This window comes from Neodiprion virginianus, chromosome 4 (assembly GCF_021901495.1).
Source record: "Neodiprion virginianus isolate iyNeoVirg1 chromosome 4, iyNeoVirg1.1, whole genome shotgun sequence".
Classification (NCBI taxonomy): domain Eukaryota; kingdom Metazoa; phylum Arthropoda; class Insecta; order Hymenoptera; family Diprionidae; genus Neodiprion; species Neodiprion virginianus.
The window spans coordinates 19,270,468-19,289,278 of NC_060880.1; the positions used below are offsets into that span (position 1 = coordinate 19,270,468).

The window sequence follows — 18,811 nt, forward strand, 5'->3', positions numbered from 1 at the left end:
CATAGCTAATCTGGTTATATAGGTAAATAGGATGGTTGGAGGTGTTCGGAAATGGTAGGAGGTGGTCGGCGCTGGCAGAAGGTGATTGGGGGTGCTCGAAAGTGGTAGGACATTTCAAAAGTCAAAGTCGACGATGATCCGGTGCATCAAGTTTGTCGTTACAGATTTTCTTTTCCAATGAGGCATAGAGTATTCAACAACGATAATGCAGTCCTTCAAATTCATCATTTATCTCTGACTGGAAAGCTAATTCGCAAGGCGTGGTATTCTATTCTATTTGCATTATTAGAAAAATACCCGTACTCTACATACACTGTTTCTAATCTTTTGCTACATTTGGTTTAATCCCCATGCTTCCACAACACGATTAGTCGGAAATGTTTTTGATTATCCATAATAAAATGCAAGAAGTAACAAAGCTTAAATTTATTGTTAAAGCTCTAATGAATACATTAAACTGCGGTCGAATCGATTCATTTATTATTTGCACATGACCTCTGTATATTTGATAAATTATTCCTAAATACATTGAAACATATGTATTTATGATGAAATATCATGCAATGGGCTGTGTAAACTATAAACTACTATTTCTATCGAATAGCTGCTTTTATGTCAACAGGGCTTTGAGACTCAGTTCAGTTCGTCCTCCTCCTCGTCCACCTCCGACCACCTCCAACAATCGTCAACCACCTCGAACAACCACCGATAACCACCTCGGGTTGTACCTGGAATAGCAATAAATATTTTCAGTATCAGAACACATCAAAAATCTGACGTGAGGATTAATATTTGAAAAGTGCTTAATCGATTTGTCTCACAAAATTACGTCGGAATAGTGCATGAGAGAATTTATTCCAGCACTTTTCAAAATCGCGAAAATTTTCGCCAAAAAGACAAAGGGGTTAGCCTTGCTGTTTTTTTGAGCGAAAAACTTTCAGTCCTCGATTCGATTTGTATGATCCTGTCCAGACCATTTGGATCCCCAGGAACTCGGAAAACGTAGCGAAAATAGCGTGGTACCAACAGCAGAGACAGGACGAAGGAAAGAGCACCAGCTGGAAAATCTCAAAAACACAGGTTCTGGTTTTTTGGCTCTAACTTCTGATATGTTGCTTGCAGCGCATTGGGACTGCGCCCAATCGATTTCTCTCGCAAAATTACGTCGGAATAGTGCATGAAAGAATTCATTCCAGCACTTATAAAAATCACGGTAAATTTTATGTAAAACTTTAAAAGGGTTAGCTTCATCTTATTGTTGAAAAAAAACCTTCATGTCCTGAATTTGATTAGTATGACCCTTCCCTGACCAATTAGACGCTGTTTTCTCTTTTCAGTGTTCGATCTGTATTTTTTGTGATTTTAGACTACGCGCAACCAATTTTTTGAGACCGTTACCCCGGTGTTTGGATTGAATGAACCAAGCCTAGCATTTTTTGTTTGACGAAAATTCATCGATGAGGTACAAGAGGAATCTGTTCTCTCCTTGAAAATAAAGCCGCAAGGGCCTCCATGTGTGGTAAACGAAAAAGAACGTAGCTTATTGGAATAGATTCATCTTGATGCTGAACAAAATTGTTGTTCCAGAGACCCTGATATTATTCCACTCATTGGGATACAGGAAGTCCATAACGTGTTTAGTTCAAATGTAGGTAATTGGTGCTCATTATAAAAAACTCGGCCAGGAATGGTTCTCAAATTACATGTATTAAAATATTACAAGCTTCTTATGTTCTAGAAATACAATATCTGAAAATTGGGGTATAAAATTATTATTACCATTAGTTAATGCAATAATATATATTTGTCGTTTTTCCTCGAATACTTCTTTCATGTCATTATCCAATGTTCAATTTTGCTATCTATAATACTATATCCAATTACCCCTATCAAAGTATCTTAGTTACCAAATCACATATATTCACTTGAAACTTGTGCTTATAACGTTGTTGATGTTACAGCATTGAGTCCATGGATCAAAACTGTTGGTGGCAAGTTCGCCGTCAATGAAGACAGTGAATGAAGGTAACGCGAGTAAATTTCTTGCTCGTCTCTGGTGCTGGAGTCAGGTGGTGGCGGAAGGTAAATGAAAACTACAGCCGTGTTTGCTGAATTTTGGCGTATCAGCTCGTTGACACTGGAAAGCGATTAAATTTTGGTACTAACATTTCTGTATTATGAACAGAAGGTGCAATGATTGTTTAAAATAATAAAACAAATAATAAATAATCAACACTTTACAGAAAATATCATTACGCTATTGTATTATGATTCGTTTTGCTATAGTTCGAACCTGGATAAATAAGATTCGGGTATATTGTTGGCGGTGCCTTCCCTTTGATCCATGGTAGATGGATAGTCGCTGTCGGATGATTGAAATTCTGTTGAACCGTTGCTCTGCAACTTGTTAAGTAGCCTTGACCATTCCAAAACTTGGTTTATAGATGCTGAAATACGTAGCATGTTCAAAAGTTCTCTTAATTTATGCTCGTTCAGTGACTTTGGAAAGTCGTTGGACGTTGATCCAAATGATTCAGCCATGTTCAAAATCGAATCAGACTGCATTGTTTCACAGTGAAACACTCTGAGGTGCAAGTTTTTCCACACAGGCACCATGTTGATTATGCAGGCCAGCTGTAGCATGAACAAAGACGACGTGTCGAAAGGATCTTGGTCGGATGGTCGCAAGAAGTTCACTGGCCAGACATCGATGTATTTCAAATTCGAATTTCTGTATGAAGGTAAAATAATTGTAAACGCTGATCGACATATGCCAGATAATAAAACAAATTTCACAGTGCAAATGCCCTATGCCTACTTACTTGTTAATGCTTGATTTGTCTAGCAAATGGAAGCTTCTGCAGAGACATAAGTTTTTCTTCATTTTGAGAACATCGAGACACATTTTAACATATTGTACTTGATCAACAGTTCTCTCGGTGCCTGTGTCTCTAAGTGGAAATACTTTAACAGTAGTCGAAGCGACAGAGCTGTCAAACATGGATGTGGCATATTGTGAGTTTTGAAAAAAATCCTGGGGCTCTTCCTGGTCGTAAAATCCGAGTATAATTGTGTTCGGTTTCATGGCTCCCATACCTGAGAGGCGGATAAGCTGATGCAATCCTTCACGAACACTCGGCGCAATGGTCAATTCTATAAATGCCTTAACTTTCATGTGATCGACTAAGCTCAACCAGTGCGGGTATTCTTCTATCGTCGGGTCGGTCCTCTGTGCCAAGAATTGTCCAACTTTAACATGCCCAATGACATATAAGCCTCCCTTTTTCAAATCGTTTACAAAATCGATCAGCGGACAGGCCGACCTTGGCGAGGCGATCATCAAGAGCATTTGAGGACGCCAAAACTTGACGTGATCCTTGCGCGAGTCTAACATCAACAAGTACTTTCTCACTTGGTGAAATATGAGAGCCTGCGATATGCTGCCCCACGGTGCGTTTTTACTGGGAGAGAACAGGTGCAGTACTATGACTAAAATTAAACAGAGTATTATGCTGCTTGATGCATAGATGCTATTTATCACAAACATCATTATCAACGTTCCCAAGAGTCCTATGGTAGCGGTATACCAGGTAAAATAGTTGAAAGTTGGTCTGAAAGCGAAATATAGGGATTGAAAGTAAAATTCAGCTAAGCAAGAAAAATAGAAAAGAACATTTCATCAGATTTTACCTAAAGTTTGGAGCACTGGCCAACTCAAGGCCCAAGCACGCCAAGTTAGTTGCCAAATAGCTAAGTAAGAAGAGGACTGAATTAATCTGGGCAATTGTATTCAGCGATCCAACGAGTAGAATAATCTGGACCAAAATCCAGGAGGTGAGAACCGCGCTAATCGGATTACCGCGCCACGTCCCTTGCAAAATATAATTCAATCCCGAACCTGGAAAGAGTTTTTAAATTGGTGAATGAGGTATTCTTTCTTCAACAATGTGAATATAATCTTATATCTCACCAAAAACATTGTCCTTTGCCAGTGCTTCCAGCACTCTACTCGAACCAATCAAGTTACTCAGTCCAGCGCTGAATGTGGCGGTTAAAATACCGATGGCTACAAACGGTGGCCAAACATTGATGGGCATCAGGTAAATAAAATTGTTTTGTAACAAAAATCTACTACTCGTCGCGGCAGTAAGTATTGACAGCAAGATGTAGCATATAAACGTGAACAACACTGCAGATAAGGTTCCCCTTGGTATATTTTTCGCCGGATTTTTGAGTTCACCTTTAAGACAGGTAATCTGGTATTAGAAGTATTTTTAATGTCAAAAAATAATACATGGCATTCACTTGGCATTCAATAATTTTGTTCTTATTGTACATAATCATAACGTCTAAAACTATTTTATTACCACTCATGTTCGCTCCAGCCATTATTCCCGTTACTCCACTAAATAACACACCAAAAACACTAGCAAAGTCAACGACTTTACCATTACTGGTGTAATCAGCTGTGTAATTGGTATAGAGATTTTCTATCAAGGTGGTAGAAAGCAGACCTGTGTATATTCCACTTACGTGATATGTAGCATTTTGAACCAGGGCATTTGCAGCTGGTATTGGCACCTGAAAACCGGAGAAATCAATCACTGTGTAATGATGAAATATAATTAATGACAGAAACCAAAATAAATTTTTTTTTTCTCAGATAGAATTTAGAAAACAAAATCTATTCCATAGAAATGTTTTACTAAACTTTGTGCAATTAAGGAATATCAAGCAATACATCAAAAAACTAATCAGCATTCAAAGCAAGCCTGTTTGAAATATTTACATTGTCAATCAATTGCATGCAGTATATGGAAAAAAAATTTAATGAATATAATAAATCCAATTCTATGCTCTATATTATACTGACGAATAAATAATGAAATTATATTTTTCTAATTAAATCGATAGTCTGACACATTCAACTTCTTTTTCCTCTCAGCCAAACTACTGATATTAAACTAAAATTAAATGAGCTATATCAATGTAAATTATTTGGGTCATCCCACATTTTGTTCTACAGTTCTTGTTGGCATACATGACAAATGTCAGGATGGCCATTGACTCATGCACTGAGGGAGTAGATATCAATCTCTGATACCAAGATCACAGTTGTAGCGCCATCAAATTTACTCGTATATTTTTGAGCCATGATTGAGATGAAGCGTCATTTGAACGACAACTCACCTTTTACATTGAACTCGTATGTCTGTAAGAGCTTGTCGAATCTCGGGCTTATTGTAGCCTTTTTCCATGTCGGAATTTATGACCATAATACATGCAGTCTCCAATGCTATTCCCAACGCGAACTGTGAACGAAATAGAAAACATTGTACGCTACGCCAATGTTTTCCTAGATTGTGGAACTGTATGTTTCTTTTAAATTTGAATTTTATAAATAACGTTTTTAGTTCACAACAATCTCCCTATGTCGATACCCAGTGATTTACAGTTAATAAATAACAACTGACAATATTGCTTGCTTATTTTTTGAGCTAAGCTGATCATTGATTACATAAGAAACATGGATTATCCAAGACTGTAAACAATATAGGATGGCAATAAAGAGTATGTAAAGCACGAAGAAGCTTGTGGATCAGCAGGCTTGCTTTAAAGCGTGTCAAAAAATTGGAAACAGATTTAATGAAATGAATATTCCAATGGGAAAAACAAACTTGTAACATATTGCTAAATCAATTGAAAAATGTACCTCAATGTGATCTTGTGCGAAGAAACTGATGAATACACTGCCCAGACAAATGCAGACAATGGCCAATATGACCGCACTTGTTTTCGCAAACATAGTTGCACCGATCAAACAAACAAATAAGTTTGCAGTATTCACGACAGAACAATAGAGAAATCTCCACCACCTGCCATCTGGCAAAATAGGATTCTGGCTAATCAGGTAACCCGAGGGTCCAAAATTTTCCACCAAACCTTCGGCGAACCCAGATATACAAAGTGCGCTGGAAACAATGTTTGCCATGAAAAACAGCGTCCCGATTGAACCCCCAAACTCCGGACCCAGTGTTCTGCTGATCATGACTGATCAAGAGAATTGGAAAAGTAATGGCTGGTAAATTGTATTACACTAACATTGATCGGCAATGCTTTGATCTTGAAGACATAAATTATTCTACAAGCAAGGATACAATACGCTCCGCCTCCCTCGACGGCGCCATTTGTTGAAATTGCACAAACAGAGGCGACTGTGAAGACTAAAATTCCATACGCAATGACAAATTGAGTAAGCGTAACGAGTAGACCAGCATTTCCAACAATGTACCCTGAAAATTAAAGGAAAACAATTGAAACCAGATAGCTGCATTTGGAAATCATTTGACAAGTATATCGATATTACGTGGAAAATTTTACCTATTCGGATAAATACCAAGGCACTGAACATGGAGAGGGTGACAGGGCTAAAAACACCGGCAAAGGTACCCAGGGTCCGACCTGGCTGCGGACCCAATGTTCCAAACTCCACGTACCCATCGCTCATAGTTTGAGATGATCTTCCAAAACTGAAAAGTCCACCGAGTCTCTGGAAAATTCCTCTACCCCTAATAAGGGGAAGTTTCTCATTTTTCCCATGAATATTTATCGATTCTGAGTTTGTTGACCCTATTTCCGGAGCCAGCATCTTTCATATGCTTACCTTCAGCAAAAAACATTTCCATCATTCGTTTATTGCTTGTATACCACAAAGAGTTACAACATACAAATGTGAGCTAATCTGTCAGATATTTGAACAAAGAACAATAAACAAACTATAACATACCTGAGGAATCAAAATAATCGTTAATCGTACGTAAATTCTAAAGATTTTCTTTTGTTCTTTTCGTAGGATAAAACGAATGCATCAGTCAAGATTCAAGTTTCGTAATTGCCATCGAGAAACGGTCGTAATTGTGTTTAGAATTTATACTGTTATACCGCCCTATACCAATCCTCGAGATAACATGGGAATTCAACTGATCGCGGATGGGTGGTAACAAAGTACATAAAAGAATGAAACACTCTTCTTAAATATCATCAAAATAAAATATGTATCGTATAACAGATTTATCTATTCACACATGGAAAGCTGCTCAATTAAATACGGATACTTTTTTCATAAGGCTGACATTTGACACATCGGCAAATCGCCAAAGCAGAAACGTGACAACCAACAAACTGGTCACAGTTTCCTAGGTACTGCCACGGTTTTGCCATGTACCGTTGACTTTACTTTCCACACGTATGACTCATTAAGAGAATGGTATAGTCAGTTTTTACCGACAGCGTTGAATGTTACTTGTTTTGACGATCATCAACGCCGTTGACTGAAGAATATAAAGACATTTGCCTTACTGGACTTTGGTGTGACAACCGAAAATCGTTATGCGCTTGCGCCCCCTGAGATGTTCCAACGGTAGAGTTGAGAACTTATTGCAGAACATCTGAGAGTTACCGATTTCCACGTGATGCTGACTGTATTCACCTTCCGAGTAACACGATCTTCGCAATGGTAAACCGGGTGAATCCAAGCCAGTACTTAGCCTGTGTGTACTAACCGTCTTGTCGGCGATACAAGGAATTAATAATGAGAATAAATTTCTTCCAAAATTCGTTGCAAAACAGTGATTTCATTACGGTATAGGTACCCGAAAAAAGACTATATACATAGATCATCAATAATAATAAATCAGATGTGATAATGATGCAGAGACCAAAAAGTATATATGTATATGCGATCCATGTACGATATTAATATATACGATCCATTTACGATTAATACGTGATGCATACTGTAAATTTTATACTTTTCCAGGAGACAAACTAGATTATATACAATAATACGGCTATGATATGAAAATAAAAAAATTATTCATTTCGAAATGTGATTTATACGATCGTATACGGAGCATCCATTTCATCTCGATCAAAATTAGCGCATCCGTCATGTATTACAGTTACTCTGAATTTTTTTCGATACGAACACTTTTCGAAAAACAATTCTGCTTCTCTACCCAACGTAGATACTTTACTTGTGACTAACCAAAACAGCGTTTCGATTCTATGCCTACAAAAATTCAAGATCGTGAGAGCAAATGAAAAGTTGTGGGAATAATTAAGAATATTCATGTTATGGAATACATCGAGCGCGTGTCGAATAAAATATAATTACGGGTCGGAGGTGGTAGGAGGTGTTCGGAGGTGGTTGGAGGTGTTTGGAATTGGTAGGAGGTGTTTGGAGGTAGTTGGAGATGATCGGAGGTAGTCGAGGAGGACAAGGACGATGAGGAGGTTGAGGGGGACGACGTGGACGAGGAGGACGAAGGTGGTCGGAGGTAGTTGGCGGTGTTTGGAGGTGCTCGGAGGTGGTAGGACAAGTAGTCTTACGTACTCACTTTGTACAGACCACGGTCTTACATACAGGTCTGACAAAATCAGGATGCAAGAAGATAATAAGTGACGTTTTCCTCGATCGGTAAGGACCGATTATAGTAGTACGACACACTGAACTACAGATTTCCTTCTTTACTAACCGGTAAACCACAGGTATTGACAGGTATTTCTTTGTATTTATATTCACTCGTAAATCGTAAAACGAATGAATACGTATTAAAAACATGACGTATTTTTTTATTTATTGATTTTCAATAATTTTAAGCTTCATCTGCTCCTAAGATGAAAGGTAGTTATATTAACCGACATAATTTATTCCTGATTGATGATCACCGCAAGGAACAGAAACTGATATTTCCTGATGCAAGTTCCAAAGTACAAGTTGCATACCTATGAAATTTGAAAGCAGCAAACCTGATTGACGTACCAGGAAAAATTGTATATATGTACATTTATTCACTACATGTCGGCGGTACTCCATTTATACGCTTCTTCCTGTACTGCCTTCCTCGCGTTCTGTGCATCGAACCACTTCTTCTCATAACCGTTACTCCGATCTACACCATCCCAACGATATCCTGGTTGAATGCCAAAACGGTTGGGCATAAAGGGTCCTTGGTATTTGGGTTTTTCTGAAATTTCATATTAAAAACTTGTGTTTGGACTGCGATCTAAAATACAATTGCATTTGGCACAGTTATGAAGTTTTTATTTCAATACCTGGCTCCTGTTTTCCTTCTTTTATCTGCTTCCGTTTTATGTATGCTAGCATTGGATCCCCTTCTCTTTCCTGTGCTTTGAGTTCTCGCTCCAAATCCGCATCATCCGCGTACCTTGCCAGGGGTTTACTCATCTCGTACAAATCTCTGTCCAGCTTTTCTTTGTGGTCTTCAACTTGCTTCAAACTGTGAATAAGAATGTACGTATCAAATGAAAGTTCCAAAGTTACTTAGATAATGAATAATGGTCTCTTAACTTCGGTAATGTTGCAGTAAATATTTTACTTGGAAATAAAGGTCAGTAACAACACCAAAAAATTCAATCAATGCAATCGTCGAATCAGTATTTTGGATGTATTTATCATCAATGACAATTAGCTTTTCAAAACTGATTGGTTCCACAAAGGCACCCGGTCACAGAGGTATCTAAATTTTCATTCTCACCATCCCAGATCATACAAGATTGGAACAATCAATTGCTTGGTTGATAGAGCGATTAGATTATCTAGTATCGAATTTCATAACAAGAACCTTTCCTTGATTCATCATGTACTACGCAAGAATAATTATCCACCTGCCCTTCTTAACAAACATATACATAACAAATATAAGTCTATTGTATCTGTTCGTGATTCCAACAACGATAATGAAGTAGCCGTTGCACCTGTTAATCAAAAAAACTTTGCATCTATCCCATATGTTTCTGGTCTATTCGAGTCTTTAAGTATAATTTTCTCAAAATATAATATTCAATTTGTCAGAAAAAATGCACACGATTTATCGTCTGTGTTTGACTCTGGCAAAGATCTGCTACCCTTGGATAAGCGTTTTTGCGTCGTTTATAAAATTCCTTACAACCAATGTAATTTGTCATACGTAGGACAAACAAGTAGGCAGTTACATACAAGAATTAGTGAACATAAACGAAACATCCATGAGCATGATGATAATTACACAGGTCTGACTGGACACTCGATTGAATTTAATCATGCCTTCAATTGTACTGAACCTAGTATTTTAGATGTTGAGCCCTTTTATTACAAAAGGTTAACAACAACGTGCAACATTGTTGCACATCCTAACGCGGTCAATCTAAGACAAGATATTGAACATCTCAGCGCTATTTACACTTCTGTAATACATCAACCATAACCACTAATTACCGACTGAGCTTGCTCTTGATCTCATCTTCTTATGATATTTTTATATTTATTGAACTCGCTGTCTCATTGTCTATGCTTCTTACTACTGACTGATTTAGTTCTATTTCCACTGCACGCTGGAGGATCTACATGTTTTAAAATAGATCTTTGTTCAAAAATTTCGTTTGTGTGTTTAATTTGATTTTATTAACCAAGATGAATGCTTGGGAGTTTCGTATCGCAGTTTTTTTGATCTAACACTGGTTTTTTATTGTACTTTGTTTTTAAATATTGACTTCTTCGTGTTGTTCTTGAAAATTGAAATATTCCACGTTATTACTAGGTAATTTCTTTTCAATTATATCGGCAGAAGTTGCCTTGTTAATCTCATAAGTCTCGTTAGATATTAATTTTAAGTAATTCACCTGTGTTACCTATTTTTCTTTCTCGTGATAGAGGGTTCTGTAAATATATAATCGTTCTGAGCGAGGCCCCCACCTGGACCGAAACAATTTTTTGGTGTTGTTACTGACCTTCATTTCCAAGGAAAATATTTACTTTTTACTTAGATAATGTACAAACTTTTGAACGCAAATCTTTGCTTGATCAACAATAATACGTAGCCTGTAGCCCGTAGCCCGGTAAATATGATGTGATTGTAATATTAATCTTTTAACAGCGGAGAAATGTAAGTTGAAATCAACCTTTTATTAGACGTGAAATTTATAAATAAGTTCTATCAATTTCTTACGTGGAGTCCCTAACCTGACTGCTGGTCCATATATCGATAACTCGACCAGCCCTGTTATAAAGAGGTTAACATATCCATAGAACAACATACCCTCTTCCCCACTGAGCATATTTATTCTCCAATTCTTTCCGCTTTTCATCCTTCTGTTCTTTGTCGCGTCTTTCTGCCGCGAAGTCTCGTCTTCTACCAGTTTTACGATCGCGGAAAATTGGAGCCTGCCCAAAACCAGTTGTCTCTTCACTCATCTGAAAGCAAAAATTGGTACCTTTGTCACATGATAAAGATCTTGAATCATTCTAATATAGATTTATTAAATTATCAAATAAGAAAAGCAATTTGCAATGCAATAGATAAATTATTTCAAAGAAATAGGCACCTCTTGATAATTTTTAGAAGTTTTTTGTAATGGTTTGGATTCTGAATCCAAATCTTCATGATTCATCTGAGTCTCCCTAGGTGGACTCAAATCAGGTGCAGAGTCACCTTCATCCTTTCTGGAATGCTTATTTGTTCCTCCCTTTTTGCCATCTCGTCGTCTATCCTGAGGTGATATTGACCGAACTTTATCACCTTCCTTTCTTCTCCTGCTGTTCAATTTTGTTCTATCTTTTCTCGATTGTTGATTACTTCTCTCATGTTCGGATGAATTACTCCTATTACTATGTTTCCCTAATTTGTACTCATCTTTTTCTCTAGAACGTAAAGATTCAAAATGTACAGAAGGAGATGCTTTAGAAGTTCTATTGTAATGCTTGTCATGCCGAGAACTTGTCAATGAATTTTCACGTTGTTTCGAATGTTTAGTACAATCAATTCTTTCAGCCTTTGAATTTCTGGGTGGGCTAAGATCAGAGTCCGAGTCTTTTCTAATCCTCCGAGGCAGGCTTAAGTCATTATCCTCAAAATTTAAAGAGAAAGCACTGTGTCGTTTCTTGAATGATTTTCTGCAAATCGATTCATCCAAATCAGAGTTCTTCCGGAATATTCGAGGTTGGCTGCATTTGCTGTCCTCGGAGTTGCAAGGATTTTCAACCCGCCGTTTCTTCTTCGAAGATTTCTTGCACCTAGTTTCATCTGAATCAGAATCCTTTCTGGGCCTGCTAGGTGGACTAGTGTCGTTGTTTTCAGAATCTGAGGAATTGCTTGCAGGGCTGGAAACTGCTCGGCTTTGTTTCTTTTTAAAAGATTTCCTACGTCGAGTGAACTTTTCCAAGTCATTGTTTTTTTTTACTCTCCGAGGTGGACTGAAGTCACTGTCCTCTGAAGCAGGTGGCTTTTCAATCGAACTAGAAACAGAATGTTGACGCAGTTTCTTTGACGATAGTGTCTTACGACTAGATTCTTTCTGGTCGGAATCATTCCTTTGCCTATGAGGTGGACTGCCTTTACCATCATCAGATAGAGAACGATCTCTGGAATTAGGAGCAGGTATTCTGCTTGACTGGCTCATCGCCTCAGATATTCTCTCGTTTCTGTCAATGCTGGTTACAGTTATGTCTCCATCAATATCGTCTGTTATAATTTTCCACCTTTTCTTGTCGGAAAAATCAACTGGACCGCGTTCGTCGACAATACCAGCGATTTGTGGTCCATCTTCCGTGTTGTTGTAAATGTCGAATTCCCCATCTTCTATTGCTCTCATATTTTTAAGATCAATGTCATCGTCAATAATTTTAACACTGGAGGAAATAAAGCAAAATTAATGGATATTATTGCGCTGCAGATTTTAAAATCGTGGGAATTGTATTCCAGGGTCATTGCGATCTAACCTAATAAAAATTGTATTATTGCTCGATCAAACAGTCGTACAAGATAACACTTACGTCTTGGACCCGATTTTGGGTTTCTTTTTTTTAATCTTCTTTTTGTCCTTGTCGGATGACAGGTATTTCTTCAAATACTCTTTCTGACTTATCATTTTCTTATCCAACGTTGTGTGCGCATAACCTTACAGTTTGTTTTCATCTATACTTATTCATACCTAGGTTCATACCACGGTCTTATAGACAGGTCTGGGTCTCCGGCTGCACGGTCCGGCTGTAAAACCGTGCTCGAAAATGAAGCCGATGTTGTGAATTTTCGCCGCTAGCGCTAGTGAGGGAGCGGCCTACTTAGTACGCATCGTACGAGTCGCCTTCCGCATGCGTTTGCCGGAGCTCACGCATATTAGTTTTACCCTCCATACTGGGCACTCATATCCCTTTGCCAGCCCCCTGACACACGCTGCAAAAGTGGTTCGCAAAATGTCCCTCGATTCTGCCGCCAACCTCCACCACTAGTGGCGCTAGTAGTTGTCTGACAAGCTTGCGCGCGGTCAGCAAGCGTGTCAGAAGTCTACTAGCGCCACTTAGAGGAACTAAAAAACGGGGAGCAAGCGCGTGTCTTTGAGAAAGGTAGAAAATGAGGATTCTGTCTTTCTGAAATACACACTAATCTTTTCAAAATCATTTATACAATACCACTTTGTGTCACTAAATCTTAATTTTGTCGTCTCTGTTTTATATTTATTATAATGTAAATAGAATTTGTTTTTTACAGCAAAGTTGAAAGTTGAATTAACCCATAACACCTAACTTACTCAAATTGCACTATCATGAAAAATTTCGAGTACAAAATGACCGCGTCATATCAGGTGACTTTTGTGCTGATCCTGTGAATAAAGTTGAGCGTGTGTTCAACGATCAATAAAAATAAGGGACGAACTTCACACTGGAAAATTTTCTTTTTATAATACTAAATTATTCCAATGCCCGTGTTAGTATCCGCAATAATCATAAGTCGGACTTTATTATTAAATTAAATAGGATCTGTCGTCAACTTAAAGTAATAACGGTTACTATCACAGTTGCGGTGATAGTAGGCAACGCCGATGATTAACAAACCTAGTAATACGATGATGACCAGCAACAATATTGAAATACCTGAAATAGAAACCAATAGAGTAAGAAATTAGAAATGAGAAGATGCAGTATGAATTGTCAATAAAAACTAAAGGGGGTACAGCCGTCACGGGAAAGGAACTTCTCAAACATTTTTGTAGTGAAATATTTCAAGTGGAATGTAAGTTAAAGTTAAATTGATATATGAATACTATTGGTGAATTAAAATCATGAAGAAATTGTTCATACGAAATTCAATATCTATGTTACAAATGTATATACATTGAATATATCTCGAAATTATTTACAAAGATTAGGTCAAATCAATTGCATTTACATGTACTTGTTAATTCTTTACAGATAACTATGTAGACTCGTTTATTAACTTTTTCGCAATCATGGTCTGTTGAACTTTAAATACCTTTTAGTTAATTATTCAAAACACTAGAAAAAAATATAGTTGTGTCTTATGTTGCCGCAACAGTAATATAGGCAAGTCGTATGTTGAGTCCACTATAAGAAAGCTATAGTAACACTGTGCAGTGATATACCATTAACACGCAAGTCAGAGTATAAATAGGTATACTATCACTGCAATAATGGGAAGTCTGGCATTACGCTCAGCATGTGACGCTTTCATGGATGCACTCTCCATACAGAGAAGTACCGTAAGAAGTTACTTCCAAAATTTCTTTAAACCTTATGAACGTTTTTAATCTCACATAAACTGAGGGATTCTAACTAAACAAGATTTATCTTACCAAATATAGATGGCATGGTAATGTTGTGTGCGTATTGTTCCCAGCCTAGAAGACATTCTTTTGCCCAATCTTTTGGTATCATGTCGTTAGTTAATTCTACAAATTTCCCTAATGGACACGCGACCTCACAGCCTGGCAAAGTTAACAGCCTCGGTTCAGCGGACGTATTTTTGTACGAAATCTAGAATATAGGGTGAAGAATCTGAGGTTGTAATCATTCTAGAAAAAGTTCAACTTGCATGCAAAGCACAGTATACAGGACATGAGGAATTATTCATTATAATGACACCAGTAGAATGTATCCCTACCGTTACAATATACTGTTTCAGTGAGTTCACTCTCAATTCCACAAGGACAGTCGCCGTATATGGGGGACAATGTGGCTCAAATAAATCTAATGTCATCAAAAAGTTTGCCACTGTTGTATCATGGGCGCTGTATATCCATATTTTTCTATTCGGGAATAGTGCATTTTTTGATTTGCTTACTAGGTGATCTACCATTTCACCTAATAATCGTCCTGTCAGGAATCAGTGATTTTTTTAATGAAACTTCAATTCTCAGGAATTTATTTTACACGATTAATATACTTTTCGCATGAATATTTCTACTTGCCTGACTTCAATCTTTGGAGTAGTTTATTGTGAGCTTCTACAGTAAAACTAAAATCCGCTAAAGGTTTTAATTTATCTGGATATACAGATTTTGTCCACTCGGGCAAGGTGCGGTTATACAGAACCTGGAGAAGAATAACATATCGGTTATTTAGCTGAAGTATGATAACAGTCACTACATCCACATTTTAGAAATAATGGAATTATAATAGGAATATTGTTTCTTCATTAAGGGTCCAAAATTTGGATTGAAAATTTTTTGGATTTTAATCTGCCTGCATACGAATGTTTCTGCTACGGCTGATTAATATTTAGTAATTTCTTCATTCATTACGAATAAATATTTGTTCAAGAAAAAGATGTTCCAAGGGTTAAGGGAGTGTCATGGTCGATTTCGATGTTGACGTATATATCTCCAAATATGGAAGTTCACGTACCTCAAATGTGAAAAAGGGCTTGACAGCCCCATCCTATATACAATTCTGAACAGAAACACTCAAACACATTTTCATTTCATGCAGAAATAACGAAATGGCATGAATTATACGAATTTACTATAACGATTTCATAGAATCCATGCCACTTCTTTATTTCTGCACGGATTGAAAATATGTTAGAGTGTTTTTATTCAGAATTGTACATAGAATGGGGCTATTAAGCAGTTTTTCATGTTTGAGATACATGGACTTGGATATTTGGAGATACGTACATCAACATCGAAATCAACTAGGGCACCAACTTAAATGCTAGCAGAAAATCTAGTATTTAAAAGCAAAACAAATTTGCAGCCTTTTGTGCAACATGAGAAAAGTAAAATATTAGATGTTAAATAATTGTGATACATAATTTATCAATCATTTGCAATTGCGTATTATGACATTAACATGGTTATCAATTCACTGGTAAGATATCGAATTGCACAAGAATTGTCTCTAGAGGTTATTTAATTCTTTTCTGTATACTCTGTTCATTTGTGTATCATCATTCAAGGCCAAGCTACGATTATGCCACAAGGTACAGATAGTGGACTCACAGGATGGTAATTGTACTATGACCGACAAACACATTAGTTTTTTTTATTTCAGTGTACACGTTTTTGCAATGAAGAATACTGATTAGACTTTGTACAGAGTGATCGACACTCTTCTCTAACAGTAAACTTCCATTTATGTTACGTAGAATAATATTCTTATTATAACTTCTTTTCACTGTAAATCTTTACATCATAAAAGATAAAATATCTTGATAAAATAGCATCATTGATTATTGATATGTGTAATGAAATGAATAAAATCCTCATTATTTTGATTCATTTTTGATTTTTTTTTTATCTGACAGCAAACTTTTTCTAATATGTGAAAAAAATTTTTGGCCCAGATATTGCATTTCATGAACAACTTATGCTCGTGAAAATTAGCAAGAACTGTTTAATTAAACGAAGCTCTAACTGTATTATAAAACTCGATTAATAAATCTACCAAAAGAAAAAAAAGACATAAGTAAATATTCCTGTCAAACTGGAGAATTGGTATTCAAGATATGCAATGATTAATTACCTCAATAAATAGCGTATTATATATGCCACTAACGTCACTGACAGATTGAACCATAGTACCAGCTTTTTTGCTCAAATAATTGTACAGTTCTTGGTTATCATCATCAATTTTCCTGATCTCGGGGGAGTTCATAACATTTTGCAACTCCATTTCATACTTTGGGCAGTATTTTTTGCTTGCCAGCAAGCTGTCCTCAAGTTCAGGTATAGTATGGACCGGTATAGGCATCCACTTAAGTTTGTCCCAAACTTGATCTCCTTCAGGTGGATAAAGACCAGCCAAATTAGCCTCTGCGGACATCAGCGTCCTGTCAATGTCTGTACTTTGTACATATACATCATAAGGAGTATAACATTCTGGCAGTAAATGCGAATAACGTTCTCTAAACCAACGACCAAGCCTGAGATGCTGACTTTTTCCAACCTGAAATATTTAAACAATTTGTGTCTGACTTTAGTCGAATCGGTGGATTTGGATCTTTGAATGATATTTAAACCATTGCAGAATTAGGAAGCCTATACTGGATCAACGACTTCTGAAAGAAATAAATACAAGTTTTCCAGTCGTTTCTCATGTAACCTGTTGTTTGTCTTTTGTACCGCTTTCATAATATTGACATATCAAAATTGACAAATCACACATACAGTTTAAAAACGTTTTGAGTTCACTAACTAAAGGCCATTTCTCATTGATACCGACTTCATGGTCAATCTCAGCCACTGACTTTTGAGTGTTTATTATCAAATGATAAGAACAGTAAAATCAATAAGATAGTCGAGATTGATAGCGTATTAATAGGCCGTTTACTTACATTGGTAAGTTGACCAAAAGGTACAGGCCATAAGGTTTCGTTACCCCAAGGATCAGTGGGATAAGGGTCGACAGGTGTCCGGTCTCCATGTCTGAAGAGCTGGAGAAAAGAAGTGCGATAGGATAGAAGTCGATACAAAAATTAGAAGCCAGATATTACAAAGGAATACTTACAATGTTTGCGAAGACTATGGTTCCTAGATCAACATTTTTGCTGTAGGCCGATGAGGCGCCGAAAACAATGCAAGTGGTCACCACCGCTACGACCGCTTCGACGGTTCGCATATTGCAACGAGTATTCGCGAACAAAAATGGAAATCCGGTATATTTTAAAATATGGTAAATTACATGTGTGCACCAGAGATACGAATCCGTCAAGCTGGAGAAATTTTCTGCGAGGTGATAAACTGCTCCCACCACTCACTTCCGCGGTTTTGCTAATAAACGGCAACACGTAAATTATTCTTACGCGATGATTACGATAGACTGGTATTCATATTTACGGGGATATTTCACCGTCACGTCGTCGAAGGAATGCAATATATACCACTTACGGATAGCTAAACAATATCGACGTCTCTAAATTATCTAATTGTTTATTGAAGTGTGTAAACACGGCGACCCAACCCTCGACCGTGTCACCATCATTGGGATAAGTTATTTTTAGCTACACGGATTTTGATACTAAACATGTGATACTTCTAATTCATCGATTAGATTGCTTACCATATTATCTAGCTGATGATTTCTAATTTTGTCGATACTTTGATCCCAAATAGAATTTTGTCTAATTGTTTTTTCAGAGCTAACGCGACGGCATCTGTCTCGAACGAGAACGATGCCAACTCATGTTGTACCGAATAGCACCCAAGGTAAACTGAATATACTATTGCAAAAATGTAGGCCTACTTCACTTTCCCGAGGCGAGCAAAAACAATCCACGTAGTGGTAGAAACGCGACCACACTCTGCGATAATGCTTCTTCCCAGTTTTCAGGTAACGTAAGAACTGTCTAATTGCGATTTGCGCACCTCCTACGGAAAAAAGTGAAATTTTCGCTATAAAATGTAAACAAAGAAGGGCGGCAATCGTAACCTATAAACCTCCATGCATAAACACCGCTACAAGCATTTGAATTGAACGAAACCCGAGTAATTGTTATTCCAACCTCAACTGACATTA

The 18,811-nt window shown here is 37.2% G+C and overlaps 3 protein-coding genes across 6 annotated transcripts; all 3 read right to left on the bottom strand.

The window, feature by feature from the left end:
• Positions 1-1,688: 1,688 nt before the first annotated feature.
• LOC124302322 (solute carrier family 12 member 9) lies at positions 1,689-7,330 on the bottom strand. 2 transcript variants are annotated; one of them, XM_046758378.1, is made up of 10 exons: positions 6,788-7,330; positions 6,382-6,530; positions 6,159-6,293; positions 5,714-6,051; positions 4,368-4,581; positions 3,971-4,240; positions 3,691-3,898; positions 2,823-3,611; positions 2,294-2,731; positions 1,689-2,137 (listed from the first exon to the last, which is right to left on the bottom strand). In XM_046758378.1, the coding sequence occupies exons 2-10, from the start codon at positions 6,506-6,508 to the stop codon at positions 1,939-1,941; spliced, it is 2,718 nt and encodes a 905-aa protein (XP_046614334.1). In that variant the 5' UTR covers positions 6,509-6,530; positions 6,788-7,330; the 3' UTR covers positions 1,689-1,938. The 2 variants fall into 2 exon arrangements, with proteins under 2 accessions (XP_046614334.1, XP_046614333.1); XM_046758377.1 differs by having other exon boundaries at positions 6,382-6,664.
• A 1,288-nt stretch (positions 7,331-8,618) lies between these two features.
• LOC124302488 (BUD13 homolog) lies at positions 8,619-13,257 on the bottom strand. Its single transcript, XM_046758715.1, has 5 exons — positions 12,833-13,257; positions 11,386-12,688; positions 11,100-11,254; positions 9,118-9,302; positions 8,619-9,029 (listed from the first exon to the last, which is right to left on the bottom strand). Exons 1-5 carry the CDS (start codon positions 12,925-12,927, stop codon positions 8,857-8,859), a joined length of 1,911 nt encoding a protein of 636 aa, XP_046614671.1. The 5' UTR covers positions 12,928-13,257; the 3' UTR covers positions 8,619-8,856.
• Positions 13,258-13,449: 192 nt separating this feature from the next.
• LOC124303641 (prostatic acid phosphatase-like) lies at positions 13,450-18,796 on the bottom strand. Of its 3 annotated transcripts, none has more exons than XM_046761115.1 (8): positions 18,539-18,796; positions 17,804-18,066; positions 17,631-17,729; positions 16,820-17,242; positions 15,265-15,388; positions 14,958-15,169; positions 14,650-14,830; positions 13,450-13,930 (listed from the first exon to the last, which is right to left on the bottom strand). In XM_046761115.1, exons 2-8 carry the CDS (start codon positions 17,912-17,914, stop codon positions 13,806-13,808), a joined length of 1,275 nt encoding a protein of 424 aa, XP_046617071.1. In that variant the 5' UTR covers positions 17,915-18,066; positions 18,539-18,796; the 3' UTR covers positions 13,450-13,805. The 3 variants fall into 3 exon arrangements, with proteins under 3 accessions (XP_046617071.1, XP_046617069.1, XP_046617070.1); XM_046761113.1 differs by having other exon boundaries at positions 18,356-18,796; XM_046761114.1 differs by having other exon boundaries at positions 18,177-18,796.
• Between the last annotated feature and the right edge of the window lie 15 nt (positions 18,797-18,811).